This window comes from Cladophialophora yegresii, assembly GCF_000585515.1.
Source record: "Cladophialophora yegresii CBS 114405 chromosome Unknown aczIN-supercont1.3, whole genome shotgun sequence".
NCBI classification, from domain to species: Eukaryota; Fungi; Ascomycota; class Eurotiomycetes; order Chaetothyriales; family Herpotrichiellaceae; genus Cladophialophora; species Cladophialophora yegresii.
Window position 1 is genome coordinate 4,202,898 of NW_006913047.1, and position 25,447 is coordinate 4,228,344.

General features: G+C 52.9%; 11 protein-coding genes across 11 annotated transcripts; 4 read left to right on the forward strand and 7 right to left on the reverse strand.

The window, feature by feature from the left end:
• Positions 1–288: 288 nt before the first annotated feature.
• Positions 289–1,590, reverse strand: A1O7_05281 (uncharacterized protein; the record flags this gene model as incomplete). Its single annotated transcript, XM_007759291.1, has 1 exon — positions 289–1,590. The coding sequence occupies one exon, from the start codon at positions 1,588–1,590 to the stop codon at positions 289–291; it is 1,302 nt and encodes a 433-aa protein (XP_007757481.1).
• A 942-nt stretch (positions 1,591–2,532) lies between these two features.
• Positions 2,533–3,435, forward strand: A1O7_05282 (uncharacterized protein; the record flags this gene model as incomplete). The annotated part of the gene is made up of 1 exon (XM_007759292.1): positions 2,533–3,435. One exon carries the CDS (start codon positions 2,533–2,535, stop codon positions 3,433–3,435), a length of 903 nt encoding a protein of 300 aa, XP_007757482.1.
• A 5-nt stretch (positions 3,436–3,440) lies between these two features.
• Positions 3,441–4,211, reverse strand: A1O7_05283 (uncharacterized protein; the record flags this gene model as incomplete). The annotated part of the gene is made up of 1 exon (XM_007759293.1): positions 3,441–4,211. One exon carries the CDS (start codon positions 4,209–4,211, stop codon positions 3,441–3,443), a length of 771 nt encoding a protein of 256 aa, XP_007757483.1.
• Positions 4,212–4,842: 631 nt separating this feature from the next.
• A1O7_05284 (uncharacterized protein) lies at positions 4,843–5,805 on the reverse strand (the record flags this gene model as incomplete). Its single annotated transcript, XM_007759294.1, has 2 exons — positions 4,843–5,337; positions 5,389–5,805. 2 exons carry the CDS (start codon positions 5,803–5,805, stop codon positions 4,843–4,845), a joined length of 912 nt encoding a protein of 303 aa, XP_007757484.1.
• A 518-nt stretch (positions 5,806–6,323) lies between these two features.
• Positions 6,324–7,559, forward strand: A1O7_05285 (uncharacterized protein; the record flags this gene model as incomplete). The annotated part of the gene is made up of 1 exon (XM_007759295.1): positions 6,324–7,559. One exon carries the CDS (start codon positions 6,324–6,326, stop codon positions 7,557–7,559), a length of 1,236 nt encoding a protein of 411 aa, XP_007757485.1.
• A 787-nt stretch (positions 7,560–8,346) lies between these two features.
• A1O7_05286 (uncharacterized protein) lies at positions 8,347–9,981 on the forward strand (the record flags this gene model as incomplete). Its single annotated transcript, XM_007759296.1, has 3 exons — positions 8,347–9,263; positions 9,312–9,729; positions 9,787–9,981. 3 exons carry the CDS (start codon positions 8,347–8,349, stop codon positions 9,979–9,981), a joined length of 1,530 nt encoding a protein of 509 aa, XP_007757486.1.
• A 79-nt stretch (positions 9,982–10,060) lies between these two features.
• A1O7_05287 (uncharacterized protein) lies at positions 10,061–11,257 on the reverse strand (the record flags this gene model as incomplete). The annotated part of the gene is made up of 1 exon (XM_007759297.1): positions 10,061–11,257. The coding sequence occupies one exon, from the start codon at positions 11,255–11,257 to the stop codon at positions 10,061–10,063; it is 1,197 nt and encodes a 398-aa protein (XP_007757487.1).
• A 946-nt stretch (positions 11,258–12,203) lies between these two features.
• Positions 12,204–17,743, forward strand: A1O7_05288 (uncharacterized protein; the record flags this gene model as incomplete). Its single annotated transcript, XM_007759298.1, has 2 exons — positions 12,204–12,277; positions 12,328–17,743. The coding sequence occupies 2 exons, from the start codon at positions 12,204–12,206 to the stop codon at positions 17,741–17,743; spliced, it is 5,490 nt and encodes a 1,829-aa protein (XP_007757488.1).
• Positions 17,744–18,454: 711 nt separating this feature from the next.
• A1O7_05289 (4-coumarate-CoA ligase) lies at positions 18,455–20,214 on the reverse strand (the record flags this gene model as incomplete). The annotated part of the gene is made up of 2 exons (XM_007759299.1): positions 18,455–19,097; positions 19,160–20,214. 2 exons carry the CDS (start codon positions 20,212–20,214, stop codon positions 18,455–18,457), a joined length of 1,698 nt encoding a protein of 565 aa, XP_007757489.1.
• A 725-nt stretch (positions 20,215–20,939) lies between these two features.
• Positions 20,940–21,895, reverse strand: A1O7_05290 (uncharacterized protein; the record flags this gene model as incomplete). The annotated part of the gene is made up of 2 exons (XM_007759300.1): positions 20,940–21,758; positions 21,809–21,895. The coding sequence occupies 2 exons, from the start codon at positions 21,893–21,895 to the stop codon at positions 20,940–20,942; spliced, it is 906 nt and encodes a 301-aa protein (XP_007757490.1).
• Positions 21,896–23,160: 1,265 nt separating this feature from the next.
• On the reverse strand, positions 23,161–24,654 carry A1O7_05291 (omega-6 fatty acid desaturase (delta-12 desaturase); the record flags this gene model as incomplete). Its single annotated transcript, XM_007759301.1, has 2 exons — positions 23,161–23,579; positions 23,637–24,654. The coding sequence occupies 2 exons, from the start codon at positions 24,652–24,654 to the stop codon at positions 23,161–23,163; spliced, it is 1,437 nt and encodes a 478-aa protein (XP_007757491.1).
• Positions 24,655–25,447: the final 793 nt, after the last annotated feature.

Below are 25,447 nucleotides of genomic sequence, written 5' to 3' on the forward strand. Positions count from 1 at the left end.
CCGCTCGTTGGATTTCATAGGCCAATGCTTGATTGGCTCCCAATGGCACATGCTCATATTTGAACAACTAATCTATTTGATGCAGCTCTCGATGCTCCTGGAACTTTTGAAAAGTAATGCTCAATGCCTGGAAAATGACCCCTGCCCCGCGACAAACATCATCATGCGCCTGAGATGCCGGGTCTTCTTGCTTGCTTGTGTAAATGAGACTGAGTTACCCACTGTGGAGTACTGATAATCTTTGTGTTATGATGCATCGAATAATGATGGCCCCTTTCCCGGCGTTGATTAAACGCGACTCACAATGGGTGACTTCGTCCTCGATATTCCATTTATGTTGAACTCGGAGTCAGGGGAATAGTCGAGGTCGACGAAAGGCGCTGAGCAACAACCCCTTTGTATGGGTTGCACGTTGAACGTAGGTAGTGTTTCGTGGTTGAAAAAAGTTGCCAAGGAAGTGTTTCCGTTGGCCTGATCTGCAGGAATCGGCTCGTCGAAGTCGACGAAGGGGTTTTCGTCAAGCTGAGGCAAGGTATCCGTGAAATGTATCGGTAAGGAAGGATTTGTCACCGCGTCCAGGTTGATGCCAAGCGCCGGTGTCTGCATTGAATTAGGCGCTGGCAGCATCTGAGGAGCCGCGTTGTTGGAGATCGAGGCGACAGTAGCCTGGCCAATATTGTAGTCAGTCCCGTAAGACGCGTCCAACCCAGTCCAGCTGAAGGAGCTCCCTCCCAGTTGATTACCAGAGAAATCCCACGTGCCGCTCACATCAGTCGCTGCATGCAAGGGTGTTGACATGTCGCTAAGGGGATCGGCGAACACGTCTGAAGTGTCGGGGGACATTGTCATCACGTCGGGCGGTGAATGTACCCGGGAACAGTGGGAACTTTGGGGCCGATTCGTCCAAGAATGTTGTTGAATAGGATATGCTAGGTAGATAGCATTCGGGTTCAGGGTATCAGAGAAGAACTGTTGAAGCTGGTGCTGTGAGACATCAGGGGTGCTCGAGAGGAAGAACGATGGTTGACCGCCCATGCATGACCTGGACGTGTTCTCAGAGTTGGAAGGCACCGGTGTTAGGGCGTGACCTCCAATATACGCCTGTTCGGCAAGGTTCTTGACCTGTTGCTGAGCATGGTTGATTGAGGTTGCGTTGTTCGGATGGTCTGGACAGTAAAGACAGGAACAGCCGGAGCCACAAGAACAACTTGACATCCATGGTTCAGAGACCGTCGTCGGAGGATGCAATGGCGGTCCAGAATCTGGTATTGAAGGGCCAGGATGAGGCTGGATTGCGGCGACATTTTGACGATGTCGACATCCACCCTTGGGAGAATCGGGTTCTTCTTTCGGCGCTTTCCCTGAACAGCAAGATGACTTTGGCGCATCTTTGGCAGCGTCTTGTCTCTCCTTCATTCGGCGTTTCCGTGCTTCGTACTCTTCGTCATCAATCTCTTTGCCATTGGCGTCAGCCCACACCTTTTTCAGAGTCAATCGCGTGCCATCTGAATCCTCCCAGACTGGCTTGGGCGTTGACGTAGATTCTCTAGAGACAACGGCCGGGTTATCGAGGCGAACAATGAGGAACATCTCCTGCGTGCAAGCGCAGTCCCTCTCGCATTTACAGGTCTTTGTGGTGCAGGCGCAGTTTCTAGGACATTGACAACCCCTCTTCGTACCTGCCGAGGGACGGCCGGGTTGGTTGGTCTCAGAGATAGGTCTTGTCTTGCCATGGTCGCATTTGTGTACTCGGTGGCCTCGCTTGCAGGACTCGCAAGCATATGTTTTACCATTAATGTGTTGAGCCGCAGGGGTTTCGCTCTTGTAAGATGCCTTCAACTTTCTGACCTTGCCATCTTCTACCCGTGAAGCGCCTTTGGGAGGGGTGGCTACCCTCGGGGTCGTCACCGAGGTGTCGTGCATTGCTTCTTGCCGTACATATGCAGTAGCCCGTGTTGTGCCCTGTAGTGTTACCAGACTTGTGATATGGATCCAGCAGCAGTCAAGCCGTTTTCGAAGGGAACGTCGGATATGGGCTGTGGTTCGAATGGTGCGGACGTTCAAGCAGAGTACACTAGTGAAAGACTTCACTGCGTCGATATCATCAAGAGGGGAAAGGCGATGTACGCGGGTCAGTCGACGTGAGGTCCGATCTGCGAGATGTACGGAGTATGCACGAAAGGAATGAGTAAGACAGGTCGAGGGGCCGAGAGAGAGCAACCTTCGGTGCCAACGGGGAGTGAGATGGTGGGAATCTTCGACTGAGAACCTTAAGTGAGCCGGACAGCGAGACAGGAAGGAACAAGGGTGGTGGGGACGAGCGCCACGAGCTTATGCAGGTCACTGTCTAGGTCAGCCGACGGCAGACGCCCACGCCAAAGGAGTTAGGAGCGCCCGGAGCCCCAAGCAGCCTGTGCCTTTCGCTGGAACCAATCATCGTCGAGCCATCTCGTACTCTGATCGTCTTTGTGACTTTTTTGTTTGTTCTCAGCGTCACTGCGTCAATGCTCGACGGCGAGACTGGTGGTGGACATGACAGACGTCAATAACGAGGGCAAGCAAAACTCGACACGTTTAAATGCGCAAAACTCAACTTCATCATCATGGTGGTCGCTGCCCCCTGCGATTCGACGCGTCTTTGATCGGTTCCCTCTGGTAACGATTTCTGCGAATGACCTCCCCCAGCGAGCTCCACGGAATCGCAATGAGAATGTCCTCTATATCTTCCAGTCGGACGACCCCAGGCGCCGAGATGCTCCGTCCTTCAACCCGTCCTGTCTGAAATGGCAAGCCTACCTCAAGTTCCACGGCATTCCGTTCCGAACTCGCTCATCAAACAACCATGCCGCCCCGACCGGAGCACTTCCATTCCTTCTTCCAGCTCCGAAAGATGCTTCTCGGCCATCGTCTCCAGTTCCTGCAAGTCGATTAAGGAGATGGGTTATATCACAAGGAGGGAAAGAAGAGAGCTTCCATATGCGACAAGAAGCATATATTGCCTTGATAGACCACGCGATCCGCAGTGCCTGGCTGTACTACCTATACCTCGACCAAGTCAATTTCAAGGCCGTCGCATGGCCATTATATGTGGCGTCCGCGTCATCGTCCCAACCTGTCCGGCTCAGCTTAGCGAAGCAACTTCAGTCGGCGGCAAGGGAAGAACTGCTCAAGGCAAATACCATCATTGATCCACAAGACCTTTATGCTCAAGCTGAACAAGCCTTTCAGGCTCTATCCACACTCCTTGCGGACAACCATTTCTTCTTCGGTCAGACCACTCCTGGGTTTTTCGACGCCAGTTTGCTTGCATACACCCAGATTATTCTTGACGATAGCCTCAATTTCGGCACCCCAACGTTGAAGCGGGTTTTACAACAATACGACAACTTGATCCAACACAGAGATCGACTGATTCGCGGGTTCTTCAGTGGCTGAAGAGATCACATACTACCTCCCTTCCGAAAAATGCCGCCAAACCATACGGTCACCCCGGCCCATTTCCGCGAACGCTCACCAAGTACTGTGACCATGCTCGGGTCTACTGCCCGCTCCTCCATCGGGCTCAGAAGCTCAAACCCGTTGCTCAGAGCCGCCGCCTCTACTTCTTCGGTGGTGTGAGCATAGCTGGTGGGCCGGATCTTTTCGCCCGTCTTAGGATCGATAAATCCAGCTTGACTGATTTTGCCCATCTCCGAATGCATATTCGTCAACAACAGAATCCCACTGGGTTTGAGGATCTTGCCTGCGGTTGCAAAGAAGATATCTGCGGGGACATGCTCAATTACCAGGGTTGATACCACTGCATCCGCCAATCTTGCCGACTCTGGTAGCGATGATTCTTGCAGCATGTCAAACACCTCGAGCCTCAGTCTTCCTTCTGCATGGAACCTCTGCAGCCGCTTCTTCGCGACTTCCAGCATGCCAGGGCTTACATCCAGCCCGACTACCGTTGATGCTTTACCGACCTCTAGCAGCGCCGCAGTATTCCTGCCGGTGCCACAACCCAAATCCACGAATTTCCAGGGCTGGGGACATGATCCATCATTCAACATATCAAGCATGCGCGGCAATAAAGACTTCACTTCCAGCGTGTCGAGGGCCTGCAAGAAATTGCCGTCGGTGTCGTACACAGCTGCCCAGAGGTCGTATGCCTGTGTGGTAGACAGGTAGCGGACAGTTGGAGCGGTTGATTGTGGGATGATTGTTGTCATGGTGCCGGTCACCTCGGGGGATGCTTGTGTCTTTTAAGGGCCGGATTGTAGAAAATAGAATAGTCGTCTCGCTTCTGCGGATGTATACAAGTAATGAGGAACGAGGGTCCGATCGAAGGCAACCGATGGCTGCTGGTAGCTGATATTTCAAATCAGCTATCTTTGGCTTTGGAAATGCTTAGAGTACCATAAATGCGACGATAGATTCAGAGATGTTCTAGAAGCTATGGAAGCCCGACAAATTTTCATTAGAATACACTGAGATTTACTCAGGTCTTATAGTCGCTTTACGGAGCATTTCAACATTCTCCACACTCCTACGTACAACCTCGTATAAGTGAATGAGTCACACCTACTTGACGCCAGTGGAGCCCTGACTGTGGTTTGCACGGTTCAGGTCACAGGAAGAGCTAGCCCATGTCCGTACATAGTTCCCAATGATCAGTCGTAGCAATAAAAAGTTCCTAGCATTGTCATAAGCGCATCAAAAACTATTCGTCGGGAACACCGAGACTCCAACCCTGACCAGGCTCTTTGCAATTCGGTCCCCTTGCACGCGAACACTCTTGGTATCCAATCTCAACGACACCATCCATGCCGCCTCGGTCCCCTTCCCCCCTGGCTCCCCTCTCTAGACCCCGTTTACACCAAAGACGCCGCCCCCTTCCTTCAGATCCTCGACCAAATCTTGCACATTGCTCAAATGCTTTCCTAGCAGATTCTGCTTCTCCTCCGTGGTTCTGGTAGGACCGTCCATCTTCGGACCCTTGGCTCCGCCAACACCACCTTCTGGCCCGTTCACCGTTTCTCTCCTCCGGTCGAATGCTGCAATCACTTCCTTCCCTCGGCCACCGAGGATTGCCGTGTTAGTTGCAGACGTCGAACTTGAGATCTTCGGAGGATTTGTCTCCGGCATGAGGTAGAAGTACAGGAACTCGACGAGTTTCAACTTCACTTCCCGGGATGTGCTTCTGGACTTGAAGAGGGATGTGATCACTAGCAGCCCGTCGATGGACTCGAAAGTACGAGTGTTCTGCGGCTGGTCGAGGAGAGAGGTCACGAGGGCCATTATAGTCGATGATTGAATGGCGGGACAGTTGGACGGGTCCAGCAGGTCGAGGAATAGCTGTGCTGCCGTTAGACGGAGGCAGATGAGGCCGGGACCTGAAAGACTCACGTTCATGTAGATTTCCTGCGAAAAGAGTGCCCGCGAAGGAGGATGTAGTAGCAACACCCCTTGAATCAGGTCCAGGGTCTGGATGATCAACATATCATTTGTACCATTGCTTTCTTTTCCAAGCAACCGCTCCAGACATGACACTAGTCTCATAGCAATATTCCATTGAAAACTCTGCTGAAGTTTGAAGAATTCGCGGAACGCTAGATCCGAGGGTAAGTCAGAGAGCTTCTTCGACTGTGGTGAGAGTGTTGTCGATCCAAGCAGCAGCATCGATTGTCGCTTGTTGGCGCCATGACTGGTCTTGGAGAGGCACAGTTGAGCGAGCAACCCTTCCACCTGACGGAGTCCCTTGCGGATTTTCTGAGGCGCGGTGGAGGATAGGTAGTCAAACGAGTGAGATAGTAGGGTCTCCATTGCGCAGACTGGTACGAGCTATGCCGATGTTCAGAGCGATGTACATCTCGCGGCGGGAGGAAGTGGACGATCAAAGCCAGAGGTAAACAAGACCGTTGGCAGGGCGACGATGCGGGGAGGTGCTTCGCTTGACCTGCCAGTTGAACCCCGAAGCGGTCCTGTACCTGCGGCAGTGGTGGCGGCATGCGTCAGGCCGCCTGGGAACCGCCGCCTAGCGCCCAAATACATCCCAGCTTACCCCGATCGTCACCTATCGTCTTTCGTCATGGACCTCATGTGATGATCCTGTAGATCCGCCTTGTACACCTTGTCACCACCATGGCCTCAGATCAAACGCGGGTGCCTGGATCCTGCTCTGCCTCAAGGTGCATCCAATTCTGCACCCGACGTTGAATCGTTCACCTTCCACAATCTGCCAGTGCGTTTGCCGCGTCGCTGGACGAAACTGAAGCACAATCCGCTCCCCTCATTTCATCTCGCATTTTCACATGCGCGCATCCGAACCCGAATCAACACGAATGGCGACCCTAACAGCAGAAAATCCGGCGTCTCCCAATGCCATCCCCATCCGCTACAGCTCCGCCGGCGTTACCAATGGCCTTGCCCATCAACCCTCGAAATCCGTTCTCAGACCCCTGCCGGAGGACTCATGGATCTCGCCCAAGCACCACTCGATACCCATGATGAACCCTCCCGTCTTATCTGACCACACCAACGCGCTCAAGCGCAGGCACTCGAAGAAGAAGTCGGCACCAGAGAATCTGATATCTCAGCGGGTCGGAGAATGGTCGCCCCAGAAGGAGAAGATTATCATGGGTCCCTACGATTACCTGTTCGCGCACCCAGGCAAGGACATTCGGTCGGGCTTGATTAAGGCTTTCAACGCATGGCTACATGTTCCGCCCAAATCGCTCGACATTATCACCAAGGTAGTAGGCATGCTACATACATCCTCTCTCCTTATCGATGATGTCCAAGACAACAGCGTACTGCGGAGGGGCATCCCGGTTGCCCACAACATCTTCGGCACGGCCCAGACAATCAACAGTGCCAATTACGTCTACTTCCTCGCCCTGCAGGAGCTCTTGCACCTGGATAACAAAGATGAAGCCATGGAGACCTTTACCACAGAGTTACTCAATCTCCACCGTGGGCAAGGAATGGACCTATACTGGCGTGACACTCTGACTTGCCCGACAGAGGACGATTATCTGGAAATGGTCCAGAACAAGACAGGAGGCTTGTTTCGTCTAGCCATCAAGCTGATGCAGGCAGAGTCGCCAGAGAAAGGCCGGATAGACTGTGTGCCACTTGTCAATCTCCTGGGCTTGGTCTTCCAAATATGCGACGACTACCTGAACTTGTCCTCTAGCACATATACAAAGAACAAGGGTCTGTGCGAGGACTTGACCGAGGGCAAATTTTCCTTTCCCATAATCCACTCGATTCGCAGCAACCCGACGAATTTGCAGCTCATCAACATCCTCAAGCAGAAGACTAATGACGACGAGGTCAAACGGTATGCTGTGAATTATATGGAGGGGACAGGCAGCTTTGACTATACGAAGAGAGTTGTCCGAGAACTGAGGACCAAGGCCGTCAATCTGATCACGGACATGGATGGTGGTTCGGGCAAGGGGAATGAAGTCAAGCTGATTCTGGACAAGATTGCGGACTCGACTCTGGGTGATCGAAATGACGTTCATAATGTGACTTCGAAAGGCGTTCAGGAAGCCAGGCCAACCGAATGGTGACGACCTTGTACAGCATGTAGAGTGCTCGTAGTAATTTGACTTTCAACCCGCGTAGAAATTGGCCTGTACCTCTACACTACAAGGCTGATGAGCAAAAGGGTCCTGCCCTGCGAGTCACAGCATCCTTCTTCTCACAAGGAGCGAGCTCCACGGTTTCTCACCCGTCGAGGGTGATGCCCTGGCAATGTCACTCAACTGTACGGAGTACTGCGCAATTGCGAGTTAGCTGGTCTAGCATCGTTGCCGGAACTTGATTGATCCGATTTGAGTCACTCATTGCGGGGCCAGTGAGCGGCTGCTACAACCTACTGCAGACGCAGTATATTACAGCAGCCTCCTCACATCAGGCTGAGAGCTGTCTTGGGTCTCAACTCTCTGCTTCGGGGATAGATAGGGAGTCCCTCTCCCAATCACTTCAGAGCCTGATCCGCCACTTCTGTGGATTGCCCCTTCTCGTGCCCGTCCAAGGTCCCTCCGCACGAGGGTAGGTGGAGAGGGCAAATGAGCCCCGATCTCCCCGCGAAGACCGCCATGGATGTCGGCATATGCGCATCGCCGCAGAACGAGCGGAGATCGATTTACCATTGCTACTGTACATTTGTCTGGTGCTCTAGATACTTGAACCATCCGAGCGAGACGAACACACTGACGGCAGTTCTTGTCCAGGTATTGCTGTGGTCTCGCTCTTGGGGTATTCTGGAAGGTTGCGACTTCATGGGACATCCGTTGACGACGTAAATCTTCGAACAGCAAGTCGACAAGAATGATACTCCCAGGGGCAAGCACCATGGCGTCGCCATTTCACCTCGAGAACATATTCCTGCTGGCCACCGTCCTCCTAGTCGCCGTTTCTGTCGCTGTCCTCCTTCGCATTCGCTACCGCCGTGGCCTACGCGATATCCCTGGACCATTTCTCGCCAGCATTCTCCCATTTGATAGAATGCTGTCAACTTACTCTGGTCATCAATTCCAACGGCACCTAGATTACCATGCGAAGTATGGGAAGCTTGTGCGAGTTGGTCCCAACCATGTCAGTCTTGGAGACTCGGAGCAGATCTCCAATGTTTACAGCATCACGAGTAAATTCGACAAGAGCAACTTCTACACCCTCTTCCATGCAAAGTCACCCGTCGGCCCCATCCCCACCGTGTTCTCCATTATCGACCCTGTCGGCCACAAAAGCCTCAAACGGCCCGTGGGGTCTGCGTATGCGCTGTCTTCGCTCCTCGACTTCGAACCACTGGCAGATGACTGTACGCGGATCTTGGAAAGGAAACTCGATGCCTTGGAGGGCAAGGCTATTGACTTCGGCACATGGTTGCATTGGTACGCTTTCGACGTCATTTCCAGCATTACCTTTTCGAATCGTCTCGGTTTCATGGAGAACGAGGAAGATGTGAATGGCATTATCGCCGCAATCGAAGGTCGCTTGTTCTACAACTCCATCATAGGACAAGTCCCCTGGATGAACCAATGGCTGTTAGGCAATCGTTTCGTGTCGAGATTGGCGGACAAAATCCCCTCGATCAAGAGACTAAACTCCGCGGCGTACATTGTGCAATTCGCGGCCCGGCAGTTGCAGATGAGACAGAATGTCAAGGCCGAGCACGGGCGATCGGACATGCTAGACAAATTCAAAAGAACCAGGGAGGGCGAGGAGGTAATGAGCGAAAAGGAGTTGTTGGGACATGCGAGTTCGAATGTGTAAGTGCCGTCTCGACACCCGTAGGTATTGGGTTGACGGATGAACAGGTTTGCGGGGTCGGATACCACCGCCATTTCTCTGCGAGCTTTGTTCTACCACCTCTGCAAGAATCCTCAAGCATACCGGAAGTGCGTAGACGAGATCCTCGACTTCGACGCGAGAGGTGAATTATCCGAGCATGTGACGTACTATGAGGCTCAGCGGATGCCGTACTTCCAGGCATGTATGCGGGAGGCACTACGGATGCATCCAGCTGTGGGACAGCTGCTCGAGCGTATCGTGCCGGACGGCGGCGCCACAATTGACGGCGTATATCTCCCCGCAGGGACCATAGTCGGAATGAACCCATGGGTCGCGGCGAGAGACACGGCCGTCTACGGACACGATGTTTACAGCTTTCGGCCTGAGAGATGGATCGAGGCCGATGAGAGGACATTAAAGTTCATGGATCGAAATTGGCTTGCAGTAAGATCTCATTGACATTCTATCCTAAATTCAGTATGCTAACAAATTGTCCGACAGTTTGGTGCCGGTGCAAGAACCTGCCTAGGAAAGAATATCTCGCTGATGGAAATGTCAAAACTGGTGCCACAGTTACTCCGTCGCTATGATGTCAAACTGGCGGACCCGAATGCAGAATGGGAATTGTTTGACTATTGGTTCGTCAAGCAAGAGGGCCTCAGGTGTGTCCTCACGAGGAGAGGAAAGCAACAATAAGTAGTGTTGATAAAACCGTTGTGCAAGAGCGCCACATAGCTGGAAAGAGCCTGTAATTCAGCGCCCCTCCGCTGTGGTTTCAAGCCGAACCTGCTTCCTGGCAGCACGGAAATCTGAGTCGGAGTCGATTATTGGCGTCGACTGCACGCACCATAAGCCCTGCAAGCATGGCGCTGATACCATCTTCTGAATTCAACATATCCAAGTACTCCTCTGATGATTTGGGCGGTATCCCATTAGGGAAGACAGCCGCCCATTGCTCATGCCAGGGCAAAGGACTGCGAGCTTTGGACACGGCCAATGAGTACATCACGACACCGTCAAATCTGTCCTTGAATGATCGATCACGCTGACGACGCATTGCCGCATTCGGGATGCCTCCAAAGTGACCAGGTCGGTCGGCATATGTGGAGCCGGATATGCGGCGCTGGTGGCAGTCTTCGTATTGAGAGCACCAGCTCGCAAAGCGTTCGAGTCGGAGTTGAGCGGCCAAGGGTCCAGGGAGGTCGTCCAGGACGCCTTCCAGAGTCGTGTGCAAGATGTCCTCTATGCTTTGTATTCTGCTGTCACCTGGCTGTGAACCAAAAGGCGATTGCATGGTCGCTAAACATTCAGTCTCCGAGCAGTACTCCGAAAGATGGTCTGTTTTGCAACCGTCGGGAATCGTTACAGACAACCTTTGCGCGTATCGTATTCTCCTGAAAGCCGACAACAGTACGTTTAGGTCGATCATCTCGGGTTGCCCAGCAGTAGCAGCTATAGACTTTTGCCAACGGCGGCTTTCCTGCTCAAGGAACGAGACGTGTACATGTGGCAGGTGTAGTCCCGTGTTGTTGGGAGCTGGCTTGATCTGGGTCTCGGACAGGGGTGGTGACACCGCCTTGGGCTGAGGAAGGAGCCATACAAGCAGTCGTGTGATTTGCATCCACGCGCAGATTAGTTGTGCTGGCTCTCGACGATCAGGCGGGAGAATGTCGATTCGGATTTCTTTGAGTTTGTCGAAGGGAATCTTCTTGCCAACTAGACAGGCTGGCTCGCGAATATGGTCGGAGTGCGCTGGTAAGAAGTGTTTCGTACCATCGAACAACGCAATCCGGAAGTCTGCAGCGCTAGGGTCGACAGTGATTCTAAATACATGGAAGTCATACAGTTCGGCGACCAGTTCGTCGTAGAGTGCCTTGTTCAGGTAGAGCATTGAAATAGATCTCTGCTTGATGCACTCTTTGAAGATCTGGAGGTGTAGTTCGACGGGTAGGTCAGCAAAAGGCTTGCCCATGTTGTGCGGATGTAGATTTGACTGTGACATCTTGGGGGAAAGGGCTGTGGTGTGTGGGATCCCTCATCGAAGTTTGATAGACACGAGACTATGTTGAAGAATACAATGAGGATATGGGAAGGGGTCGCCGGGGATATATATAGCTTGATATCTGGACCGATCTTCTGATGTGAGGACCTGCAGTGTATGACCCCAGTCAGCGACTTTTGGTTAAGCTTTGCAAACGTCTGGTACAGCCGGGTGACAATCCTGGCCGCTGTCTACCCATTCTGTCATTGGTCGCCGGGATCGAAGCTTGGTACTTGCAGGTTATGTTAGTGAGAGTGCGCGGTGGCCGTCAGCTGGTCCGAAACCTTTGAACGTGACTGAGGACCTTTCCCATCCAAAACAGCATGTATAGTTCCGCCTGGTGCTGTTTGTATCCACTGCATGACTGTGACCACAGCGTCAATGATCTGTTTGCCCGTTTTGGTCACAAGGCAAACGTATCCGAAGCACAAGACATATGATTGTCACCACGCAAGTCACTGTGGTTTTGAGGCGAGGCTCTCGAGCTCGTATCAGATACACAGCATCGAAGACTGGAGCCGTCTGGTGATCTCGACATCTTGTCGGTGTTTGCAGGTAATTGTTTCTGACAGTCTTGTCACTTACTCGTATGAGCAGGGTGGGCCACGGTGGTGCACAGGCGGTGGAGGGTGAGCTCGGATGCAGAAGACAAGGAGGTGGAACGAGAGCAGTCGAGGCCAATGCCCGTGTGTAGCGAGTGTCACGTGTGCCAATTTCGTGATGCCGCTTCGGCGGAGCAGGGAAACTGAGAATGCAGACCGCAACTGCGGCGCGTTCAAACTGCCTACGACGCGCTTTCAAGTAAATAATTGCTGAACGACAAGACAACCAAGTACTCCCAGATATGTACTGACCAGACTCGAATCCTCCACCCAACATGGCGGGTGTGTCGCCAAGCTCAGAGTACTTTCCCGACGTGGGTAAATGCCTCTCGGGCGAAAAGCCCGTGCTGTAAGATCTTCTAAGTTGCTGGTTGGAACAGAGATGCTAACGTCGGCCAGTTCCTGGGACGACTTGTTCGAAGCGCTGTTCTCTCACGACCATTCCAGGGCTCAAGGTGCCTGTCGCATACTCTCCGGCGACCATCCCAAGCGCATGCTATCGTCGAGGTTCCCTTTCTTTCCCCAACGCGATGCCTCCTCAAAGGCTGCTTTCGATTCGACAATTTCGGCAATTCCATCATCCTCAAAGGGACTTTACAACCGCGACGAGCTGCAGGAAGATGCTGTGTGGCTCAGCAAGCAGGTCGACATCAGCGAACAAGAGTCCCTGCGGCTGGCGCTGCTGGAATGGCAGTATCGCCCAGAGTCCAGACTCCGGGAGGGATACTCTGAAGCAGAACTAGCAAGTTTGAAGGGGGCTCTTGGTTCAGACTACGTGGATCGGTATCTGCAAGCGAGAGGTGGCTCCCAAGCCAGAGATGATGCTGGTTTCCACTCCCAGGAATCGCGTCGAGCCCGGTTACTTTGCTTCCATCTGAGCCAGGAAGTGCTGGTTTTGCGCCTGAGTAAGGAACTCACCGAGCTCGACTCCTCCGACGACAAAGAGCCAGGAATCTCGTACCCTTGCGCGACGTATGCGAGTGAGGTCCGTGCTGGCCTGTACGATCTCAAGGGTGATATTACAATCGGGATCAAGCGCACAGAACAGCTCCTGCAGAGACTGGAATCTGGTCCCTCATGGGAGATCGAGCAATCACATCTGGGTCTTCTCAAAGACGTGAGGGACACCTGTACCCTGCAAATGATTGGACATGTCTTGGAGACTCTCTTCTTAGTGGTCACACGGTCGGAGAAAACCCTGCCTTCAGAGTCAGTTAGCCTTTGGGCGCGCTTGATGTCGTCCGTGGGATTTTTTGCATCATTTGTGTCCGAAATCGAGACGCAGACAGTGGCGATACAGAAGATGCAGTCGACTGCCTCCATGTTGAGCCTGGCGATTCTCAATGTGGGCTCGACCATTGACACTTTGGTGACTACAGCGTCATCAGGTCAAATGATTCATCCTGGGTCACGGCCGGAGTACTTCTTTGATCTCGAATCTACTTCGCACGTTCATGACCTGCTCTACAGTGCAGCTTCAACAGGGAACGTGCTTGCCGGACCTGCCATCCTTGCCTGGGCAATGATCATTTACAAAGTCCAACAACTAGCCTCCTTGATCAAGGAAAAGAGAGAGTCACAACATGTCCAGCGGGCTCTTGACGCCGTCTCAACATTTGACGCAGCAACCGGACGCCGGACCTCTGGCAGCGGCTCCGCCTTCCAAACGACAGTCCTCGAAGATCTCTTAGACACGGTCATGATTCACAGCACAAATGACGATCCTTCGAGTTTTCTCCTCGATGCAGCCCTCGGCCGATGCAACGTTGTCGACTACTTTGCCGTTCTGAGTTCTTCGCTAGGTGGCCTTACGAACCCGCTACCCATATACCAAGTCCAAGGACTGCAAGAAGCCGTTAAAATGGCGCAGTTGTTGTTGGGTTACATCCCAGAGTTGATATCGTCTCAGCTGGCTTTGCTGGCTGTCGACGCTGACAATCGATCAGGACAGAAGCTCTACGATCCCATAATCACCTTCATTGAGGACGAAGATCTGCTTCGAGGATTTTACGACACGGCAGCAGCCAGATTTCCGTATGAATGCCTGCCCTTTCTCCAATTTTCTCGAGCCTTGGCTAGGGCGTCCATTTTTAGTGACGACGGTACCCAGTACGTCGAATACCGACTTCGAAGATTGACATCCTTGACTCGAGCGGTCGGGAAAGGCGTCAACTACACAACAACACGGGAGGACGAAAGCGGCAGCTTTGTGACTCTAGAAACACCAGTCAATATGCTTGACTTCACGCAAAACAAGCTTCTGACTTATACCCACCAAGAGACCGAGACCACGTCCATCGTCCCGGCGGACACAATTGGGGAACTCATTTCCGATCCTGATGCAGGAGGTCCAGCCGTGATTAGATGGCAATACGAGTTCTCAGGTCTTGCATACATGGGTCAATTGCTGGAACTCTACTACATGGGACTACTCGCGGCAACAGTTTCTCCGTCGGAAGATCTTGAAGGCGTGGTTTCGGAGGCGATCGGTGTTCTGGCGACGCTTTTGTCAACCGTGTTGAGCAACAATCCGCTTCAGCAGACAGCAACTGAACTTCAAGACCATTGCACGTCGATTCTGGACGAAGCCAGCAGCCATCTTAACCCAGAGGCGGACATTGTACAGTACATCTTTGACATCCTCGAACAAGAGCTACAGAGTTTCCGACGACGTATCATATCTACCTTCGATTGTCGTATCATGACTGCCTGTCTAGACTTTATTATCGTCTTGACCGACCTGAAACCGCAATTGGTCTGGTCGAACCTCAGACGAACAAGTCTTCTAGGCCATCAATCGGCTTCATCACCCATTCTCGCCATCGTGTCTTCAGTTGAAGCCCCGCTTCAGATTTTTGACTTCTTGGAAAAATGCTTGGAGCTGTACCACTCCTTGGTCGGATTGGCTCTCAGACAGGCAAACACTAATGCTGCAGTGACGGGACCGGTGATGGGGTCCAAGCTATCGACTGCCTGGCGTGTTCAAGCTCCAATGCTCCTGAGTGCAACCGAAGTATTCTATCAAGTATTTCACGAGATCTCAGACTGGTCCTTTCGTAATCCACAGCAGCAGCTTCGCATCAGCACCAGCATCGCCAAATCGTTTTCGGACATCATTCAATACGCTTTTGGTTTTGGTGCTTCGTTCAGTGCGATCAGCATCGCAGCAGCACCTTTTACAGAGGCGGCAACATACCTTGTTTCAACACTTCGGGAATCGGGGTCCCAAGATCTAGGGTTGAATCCAATCGCACGATCACTATTCGCAACAAGCATTAGTGACAAGAGTTTTCTGCTGGGCGACGAGTCAGTGCTGCCGGACGATGCTGGCTTTGAGCGTTATGTACGATCACAGCTGTCACTTGCCACGTTGCTTGTGCGCTACAGTCACGTCCAAGGATTGCCTTTGTCACCCTTGGACAGGCACATCTTCGACACGGTCCCCGCCTTAGTGCGAACCCTCCAAATCGGGCCATCGATTCGTGCCTCTTGCTTGGGGTTGTTGGGGAACGTTCTTGTTCGCGTAGGACGCCATCAGCCGTCGTCGTTACTCGGCGACCTGGGCTCATCCTCATGCATTGACCTACTCAACGTTCTCCAACATGTCGACGCCTATGCTAAGTCGCCTCAGGAACGCGCAGAAGTGTGGAAACTGCTGAGCCAGTTGGTCAGGGATTCCCAACAATGGCTGGCTATGGTGATCCTGACTGGCTCTGTCCCGGAGGGCTCCAAGGAGAAGAAACCAGAAACAGAGGCCGCGCTTTCTATTCGTGGCAAAACTTTTCTCCAAATTGCTGTCGACGAGGTGCGAAGCATCGCAAGTCTTCCGCCGCAAGTTGCGATAGCAATGCTGGACTTCGTTCTGCAGGCGCAGCAGAATTGGTCATGGGTCACGCAAGTTCTCTCCTCGTCCAAAGATTTTTTTTCCAAAATTGTCCAATTCGCTATGAACTCTGGCACCCAGGCCTCCGACGGCACCAGTCTCGCCAATCAAAATCTGATCGCAGCTCGCGTCACAGATATTGCCAGGACGCATCTTCACCATGCTATTGTAGCGAGGGACATGAGTGCCATCAAAACCTACATCCCACTAACCAACTGGCTCGCATCAAACGCGGTTAGTGTCTCAAGCTACAACGCCTCCTTACACGGAAACCTGCGCCGCAACTTCGCCGCCAAGTACAACGGACTAAGAGTGGTCGATATCAAGACTACGGGCTTGAGCGAACGGGAATTCGGCCCTGGCTTCTATTATGATACAGATTTCGCGAACAAGTTGCTAAATCGCGATCCGTCTTGGCAGGGTGTCGGAGGGAGGTCTAATGAGCAATCGTTCTCCGCAGAGTTTCGTCGTGCCAACACAAACCTCTCAATCGTTGAGTCCGAGTTGGCGCTTTTGTCAAGCTTGCAGCGCCTGTGTATTGAGCACTGCAAGTTCTTCGTCCAGGATCGCGAAATGCACAGAGCCATGGCACGCATCATTCGACACTGTCTTGAGGCAAACTCACACGCCTATCCTACGGAAGCGCTTTTCGAGTCCTTGTTTCAGAAGCGAGCAGACCTAGCAATTGCTCTTTTACGGGAACTTGTTGCAGCTGGTGCCAAGGGCTCTGACATGATGGGCTTGCTGGAGCATGCTTGGACTGCTGTACGATTCCGAAGCGGATCCTACGAACAAGCTATCGTCAACAACGATCTGACGTACTGGCGTTCAGTCCTTTCGATCTTGCTCATGACCCTTCAAGTCCATGTCAATTTGAAGCAGAAATTGTCCGTGGTTTCGAGCGGTACCACTGCGATCGTCCCTCTCGACCCAGAAAGCCCTACATTCCTCGAAATCACGAGCAGCATTGTGGCCGAAGGTCTCAAGTCCATCGTCGTCGCACTTCAGGACCAGAAAGAAATCAGATCGAAGGCTGACGCTGGTGACGGGGGTGATCTGGTTGGGCTGCGGGACGTCTCGATCCTGTTGACCCTTATGCAGGCCATTCTGAGGCTGCCTAGTCTCCCCCAGTTTGCTGCAGAGCTGTCGGATCGGCTGTCTTCCTCGGGCGTCATCTCGTCATGTTTCATACTCTACTCATGGTCTCATCTGCTGGGTGGGTCGGAAACAGAGAGCCAGCCTCGTTACGCCGACTACTGTGTGCAGTTCCTTGCATCTATTTCTTCTTTACCACTTGTCGCTGAAGAACTTGCCATTGAAGGGGTGCTAAGCCGCATCCTTTCCTCCAAGACGACCGAGGCACTTCAACGGGTTGCAGGCGGCGTCTCCCATAACGATAACAGGCGCAACTGTGCTTTCCTTTACCGCGTCTGGGTAACTGGCCTGCTACCTCTTTGTCTCAATCTTCTGCACGCCGTTGGTGGCGCCATCGCACCAGAGATCTCAGTCTTCCTCAATCGGTTCCCTGATCAACTCATTCGCGCGAGCACAAGCTTAATGCCGACACCGCAAACAAAGGCTTCGGGTGCTGATGTTTTGACATTCGGGGTATCAAGCGAAGCAGCAACATTGGCCCTTATATCATATGGTCTGGCGTCATACCGTGATGCTGGAGCCTCTGCCGCAGTGGACCCGACGACCATTCTACCATTGAAAGGCTACGACGAGCACCGGAAGGCCATCTTGGAGGACTTGCGCGACTTGATTGCCATGAAAGAGGATGCAAGACGAAAGATCACCGCGCCAACTGATGAGAAGGAAATGACCTGGCAGAATGCCAAAGACGGAGATAAACTCGATGGTAAGATTGTGAAAGAACTGAAAATGGCTGTAGCAGCATTGAGCCGAGATGACGATGATGACGAAAAGTGAGCGGAGCCATGTTGGATTACAGACCCCGACGTCCTACGACGCTGACATGGTACGAATTTGACGCGTGAATATGAATTCCTGAATACTGATTGCCTCTTGTCTCTTCTTAATTGTGTGACTGGGGCATACGCCAGCTGCCACCCGCCATTGAAATGCCATTGCTCCACCTGGCGTCTTCGCTGGCCGGAAGGCTCAAAATACCAACAGAACTGCTGTGTCGTCACTTTTTGAGACGGGATCTCAGCCTGGGTAGAGGGGGGTCGAAGAGGCCTTCACCCAGCTTGATGGCTCTACTGGTAACAATACTATCAATGGCCGCGACTTCCAAATGCTCAGTGGTGGCCTTGGCTGGATCTGGGCCCAAAACATTGGATACGGTCGATCTGCTTGGTTTCACATGTCGAATTGTCTGACGGGATTATTAATGATCATCCCCACTGCCAACGCTTCTGGCAAATGTTTCGTTGCTGCTGCGCGAGAGCTGGGACAGCGATCATCGCGCGAAGCCTGAATCTATGCATCGTCATCCACCTTTCATCCGCCTGTTACCTCGAACGAATTGGCTCGTCAATGCTACATCCAATCAACCGGCCTGCAGGACTACTTTCGGCGCTTGCAATGCTGTCCACCATCCCATGGCCGGTATGATGTACAAAATCCAAGACCTCACAAGCGTCATTCATTCTACGCTTTACAGTGTCGCCAACGACCTCATAGCCTGGCTCCCTCCTTTCTCAGCCTTTCCCTCGTAACATCTCTCAGCTGTCTCCTCAAAATCTTGCCTGAGGGATTCTTCGGGATCACATCCAAGAACTCAACACCACCCGCCAACCTCTTGTACCGGACCACCTTGCCCTCGACGAACTTCTTGACGTCTTCTTCCGTCAGCTTGCTCCCTTCTGGTCCTACTTGCCTCACCACGAACGCTCGAGGCTTCTCGTCTCCGTCGTCGGTGGGCATGCCTATTACAGCGGCGTCGGCGATCCCGGGGTGTTCCAGCAACAGCGCTTCCAGCTCGGCCGGGGCAACTTGGTTGCCCTTGACCTTGATTAACTCCTTCTTGCGGTCGACGATGAGAAACTTTCCGTCATCGTCCACGTAGGCAATATCACCTGTCTTCAGCCACCCGTCCGGCGTTAGTGTCTCCTGCGTGGCTTTCGGGTTGCGCCAGTAGCCCTTCATGACGTTAGGTCCACGAACCCATAGCTCACCCCGAGCATCGGGTCCGCGCTCCGTGATCTCCGCGAGGCCATCTTCGGTCATGATCTTCGCTTCACAGTTGGCATTGGGTTCACCAACAGCCTGGGTCAGGGATGTCGCATTGGGATCCCAGCCCAGAAGCGAGCAGGTACACCTGTTGATCAAGAGTTAGTTCTGCAGACTATGACTAGTGTCAATATCCTGGCTCTCTCTTACTCGGTCATTCCCCAGCCTTGTTTGAAATTGAGTCTGCCTCCTAACCGTCTCTCAACCTGTTCGGAAACGTCTCGACCCAGTGGCGCTGCTCCGCACCCTATCTGTTCGACTGAGCTCAGGTCGTACTTCTCCACCGCAGGATGCTTTGCTAGCAGGACGGCGATGGGTGGAACAAGCGTATAATCCGTAATGCGAAACTTCTGGGTATACTCCAGGAATTGGAGGAAATCGAACTTCGGCATGACGTAGACAGGGATCTGGCGGTTGAATGCTCCTGCGATATAGAATGTCTGGCCGTAGGCATGGTAAAGAGGTAGGAAGCACAGCCACGACGCTCGAGCCGTGCGCTCCTCGTGGTTCGGGAGCAGTTTGCCCATTTCCTGGACCTGGATCGTGTTGGAAATGTAGTTCTTGTGAGTGATCTCCACGCCCTTGGGAACTCCAGTTGTTCCGCTGGAGTAATTCAAGGCCAGCGTTGTGTCACACTCTCCGGGTCCAGTGAGATCGTCCCATTGAAAGCTCTTGGCCTCCTCGGCCGGCGCGACCAGGTCCCCCCAGTATCTGCAGCCCTTCTGCCCTTGCGTTTCGCCATCGTATATCTTGGCGTTGAACACAAACACTCTTTCGGCGACGTCGAGACCAGCCAATTTGGCAGCTTCGATTCCTGTCTCCAGGGAGCTCTCAGAGCACAGCAGATACGTCGCGCCGCTGTCCTTTAATTGATGGGCCAACTCTCGTGCCACGAAGGTCGGGTTAGCGCCCGTGAAGATCCCGCCCGCACAGAGAACGCCCATGAAGACGACCGGTACGAAGAGGTCATTGCCGCTGAACAGCAGAACTCGGTCTCCCTTCCTGAAATGCTTGGACCGCTGAAGACCGAGGGCAAACCGCTGGGCCCATAGTCGAAATTGGTCTCGCGTCAGGTAGTGCGTGTCCGGCCTGGCCGCCTCTGAAAAAGCACGTTTCGACCCAAGCGGCGTGTCGGGAGACGTGAACAGAAACGTCTGGAGCGAGCAATCTGGTATAGGAACGGTCCAGCGCGACCTATATGGCATTGCGACGGAGATTGGGAGAGTTCTACAGGGAATGGTCTCAGGTGGCGCGGAGCACGATGACAGGAATCGAGACTTTCAGCAGTGTCGAAGATGGTGCAGTTTGGGCGACGCGATATAACGACTTGACAATTGAGGAACCAGCGGCGAGAAAGCGACCTCTACAACTGATACGTACCGGGGTCTTATATTACCTTGACCATCCACCGTGCCGCTGGACTGCCACTGACGAGTGGGACGGCACTGCAAAATCCACGGCCTGGAGCATCATTCATCAAATTTGCCGAGGCTCATCTAGAATCATGACCCTGGAGGACGAAGCACTGAAGAAGATTCCAGGCTAGCGTCTGAGGGCACTAACGTTAGTGCGCGCTGCATGGGCGACGGAGCTGTTGCGGCGAGCCCTGCAAGCCAGCCCGTTCGAGCTAAGGAAGTAATGAGGGGTTCGAGGCACGGGGGGGTCGTTGACCTACCTCGTGCCCGTACTCCGTACTCCGTGCCGAGGCTAGCTTGATGAGGAAGCGGAAGCAGTATGTGCGAGCAGTCTTCATAGCCTGAAAGGAAAGGTACCTCTACACATATACATTGATTCCTACAACTGCTCCACTGAAAGGAGCCGTTTCGAATCTCTGGAACCTGGACGCCGCATGCCATAACACCTCGCCTATTCAAGCTCGCATATATCCCGGCCCTGTCGAGTATATGTTTACGTTTTCAACCTTCGACACTCAAGCCTCGTATGTTGCGCCAGGACCGAGTCCATGTTTCTCATACAGCTCTTCTGGCCTCCTTCCCAGCCTCCCGGCGCTGCTCCTTAATTTGCCTCTCCTGGCATCAATCAGAGGTGAGATATACTGGTCGTCGACTGTACCACCGACCATCTTGTCGCCCTTTCTCAAATAGCTGGTTGCGCCCAGTAACGTGGGCTGGAAATTGACGTAGATGGCCTCCCAGTGCTTGGGGCTCACTTCCCAGACCTCATGGTTGATGCCGATGTGGTCATTTTCCTTGATTTTCTTGTTCCACCAATCCCAGGCCTCCTTGTGCAAGTCGCCGTATGTGAACTTATGGATGTCTTCCGTAGACCTCCAGTAACTGATGGTCAACAACTCGGTTGCCCCGTTTTTGTCCTGGCTGGTCCACGAGGAGGCTCCGTAGAAGCCGGCGTTGGTGTTGTCCTTTTCCAGAATCTTGATCATTTCCGTGAGGTAATCACCGAATGGCTTAACATTGGGGGCGAAGAGGCCCAGTGGATGGTTGATTTTGGCACCTAACAGGAAGACCACAACTGTCTCCTGCGATGCCCCCTCGTGGAATGTGCCGTCCTCATCCGGGACTTGGGGTGATGTGCGGTGCATTATGGCATCATCCAGATAGTGGTTCCTTTTCCAACCGTACGTGATGGCCAGAGTCTCAGCAAGACGTGCACCGAGGATGAGAAGCGACGGAAGAACGGCGTAGAACCGAGGTATGATAAACACAGCTAGCGACTGCAAGAATGCCCCTAGAAGTATCCAAGTCGACAGTGAGAAGTTCTGACGAAGCATCTGCAAGACAGTCAGTGCTGGAAATGCGAACAAGGAGTAGGGAGAATTACATAGAGAAGTCTTCGATTTGCGCTGGGCCAATTCAATTGCGCTCGTGGCGGCGTTGCAGATGGAGGAAGTAGTGAGTTGAAGGCCATTGCAACCAGTAACGTGAGCGTCGCCAGATGGTGATAGTGCTACGTGTTTGATCGGAGTTTGCTGTGATGTGGTTGGATGTGAGGAGATGTGAGTTATCAACCGATGATGGATGGGGTGTAGACCAACTGACCCGACTTTATATCAAGCTCTGGGTCGTAGATACTGTGGAGGACGGCACGACGCACTGCAGGGCATACCGAGCGCAAAAGTCCAACGGACTCTCTTACCAATTGCATCATGTGCATTTCGCCTTTGCGGACGCAAGAGTTCTTAGTTGAGCATGCCAAAGAGCTGGGGTAAAGCTGGCTTGGAATGCATCAGGCGAAAAGATGCGGCATTTGTCAATCCCCGTGCGTCGACCCAGAGCCGAACCGCAAGCTGGAGTCTCTAGGATCACAAGCCGCTGTGACAGGCAACAAAGCGTGGCAAGTACGATTACAAGTCCTAAGGCCGTAAGAATCGAGGAGTACCTTACTGGGCGGAGCATATGAAGCCCGCCGGCGAGGAGATATTGGGGGCGAGGATATTTGTAATTGCGGGGGTTTCGCTGACATAAGGGCATTATGGCTCGTCTCTGCAGATTCGGCCGTAGGATCAGTCGATGGCTCGACGCGGGGCCTTTCCCACGGCCGTAGGACAAGGACGTCCCTGCTGACTGTGTTACATTTGATCACCAAGATACGTACTCAAAGAGAGCAGGATACATTAACGTAAGCCGCGATTTCTCTAGGATTCGGGGTAGTCGCTACGTTTGACTGACGAGCGGATACGACTCCCACCGCAACATATAAGTATGGATATGGACCACTAGATCGTGTTGCGTACCGGAAACTGCTGTCCCAGAGCCGACGTTCAACAGCGGTCCCCCCACGTCGAACCCGCGTCACCAAGAGGAATGCTTGTCAATGAGAGGGACCGAATTTCCGGCTGGTCGGCCATGCTCTAGCAAGAAAGCAAGCATTCTTTGCGGTCAAATAGCCATAGATACCCGGAAAGCACATCCGGAAGAGCGGGCATCCGAAACAAGCCAAATCCGGATTATGCATCTGTGTATTCAGGAAGCGAAGGCGGGCGTACTTGAATCGCAATCAGTCGATTTACTCCTCGTCTTTCTTTTATGATTCTATCTCTACTCTAACCCTGTCTCTGCTTTCTATGCCGTCAATTCCATAATGCGTCGCTTCGCCCTCCAATAACCCATGCAAGCCATGCCAGCTATGCTGGAGACCGAGATCTGTTCATAACGCTTTCGATTTGGCACCCCTTATGAAGTTGAGGACTTCGAGATCTTCGCAGGAGGGAGCCCTAGGCCGTTGGAGTTGCGGAAGAATAGCACACCGGCTTGTTCATCGGTGGCTCCCTCCATTGGTTCGACCCAGCCGCACCATCTCATCGATTTCCACAAGCTCTTGATGAAGCCCATCGGACCATCCTTGACATCACTGCGATAGTGACGACCCATGACCTTCTTGATCGCCTCACTCGCCTCGTCTGCGTGGTAAAACGGGATGGTGCTGACATAATGGTGCAAAACATGGGTCTCGATGATCCCGTGCAGCAATTGACGGCCGATGAATCCGAATTCTCTGTCGATCGTGGCGGCCGCTCCGCGAGTATATGTCCACGTCTGGGGGGTGTAGTGCGGAAGAGATGGATCGGTGTGCTGCAAATAAGTGATTGCAACTGTGGACATGTCAGCAGGAGAGGTCAGGAACATATATGCAGCCGCCAAGAACTTACCCAACCAGTGGTTGACCCAAAGATATGGGGCGAAATACCATACGAACAGATTGGCGAAACCATAACGCTTCCCAATCGAATAAAGAATGCTACCCACGACGAGAAGACCGAGATCACTCAGAGCGATCAGCTTGGCATCCTTTGCCTCGTACAAAGGGCTGCGAGGGTCGAAGTGATTCACACCGCCGCCGATACCATTGTGCTTGCCAACACCACGACCCTCACGTTGTGCCTCATGCTTGTTGTGGCCGGTGACATTTGTGAACAAGTACATTGGCCACCCGAAAAGTTGCTGGCTGATGAGGTGAACTGCTGTGGCAAGGGGAGTCTCCTCAGTAAGCTCGTCAAGCTGGTGAAGCAGGTAGCTTCTACGCGAGCAGAATTCGTCCTTCGTCTTCGGAACAAATACCATGTCTCGCTCCATGTGGCCAGTCGCCTTGTGGTGCTTGCCGTGAGAGATTTTCCAGGAGAAGTATGGTACCAGAAGAGACGTGTGGCAGAGGAAGCCGACAGTGTCATTCAGGACTTTGCTGGGGGAGAAGGATTGGTGACCACATTCATGGGCCAACACCCAGAGACCTGTGCCAAAAAGGCCTTGCACGAAAGTGTACAAAAACCAAAGGCCGGCTCTGAGAGGAGCGTATGGGACGTTTTCCGGTGTCAGAAAGCGGTTGAAAAGGTAAAAGGTGACGGCCAGGGAGACCACGTCTCTAGCAACATAGTAGAGACCAGTGGCAGCAGATCGCTCGAAGCAGTGCTTGGGAATGGCCTTGTGAATATCGCCAATGGTGTAATCGGGAACCTCAAAGGGATTGCCATATGTGTCGACCAGTTGCTTCTTTTCAAAGGCCTGTTTCTGAGGGGCGGCGTCTTCAGATGCAAGGGAGGATAATGAGGTGGAGGACGGAGAGGATCTCGGACTATCGAGGGGGGAGATGTTGGCAGACGAGACCGGCGTAGAATCGGTGGTAGCCATGCGGCGAAGAGCTGCCTCGACGGGCAGAGCCGTGGTAGTCATGGTCTACTACTGGGTAGGAGAGGCTGATAGGAACTTTGGTGGTTGACTTGCAGGGGAGCGAGGAATGTTACAGGGCGTTGAGTGATCTCAAGAGTCCTGCAGGCTGAAGATTGGAACTGTCGCTGAAGAGGCGTAGGTCAGGAAGAGGAAGGAGTTTTCAGCTCGAGAAAGATAACTGTTATTGCAGGGCCATGGGGCAGAGAAGTAAACTGTGACGGACTGGTCCTACTCGTATCATAGAAATGAACAGCCAGCGAGTGGTGCAAGGGCAGGGCGGTGGAGAGAATGTGTGGGTTATCGGCAAGTGATTTTTTTGGCAGGGGTGAAAATCGCATCTTCTCAACAAACTTGAGGTCCCTCCAAGCTAGCGCGACAGGGATGCAACCCAGCTAAATCCAGGGCGCAAAGAGCTGGACGCACGTCCCTGGCGGTGAGCGACGATTTTGCAGCTGGGGCATCTACCACAGTACTGTGTAGGCCGAGGATCGCCCAGAGATGGAAGATGCAGAGCTAAGGATGCAAATACACCAGTGCCTGAGCTACAGTCCGCATCGACTCATTAGCGCAACCTGGTGCATTACGAATCTCCAGTACAGGTTACTACTGCGTTCAGCATACGTTTCACTAAGCATCGAGCGAGAGACACTCAAGTCAACTGTGCTTGTAAAGGAGTTCACGAAGAGATGGCTAATCATATTTGAGCAAGATCTGTTTTTGTGAGCCTATCAAGCTGGCGTTGGTCGCGTACCCCTCCTACTTCTAGGGCTAGGCACCCTGTTGAGGCTGGTGGACT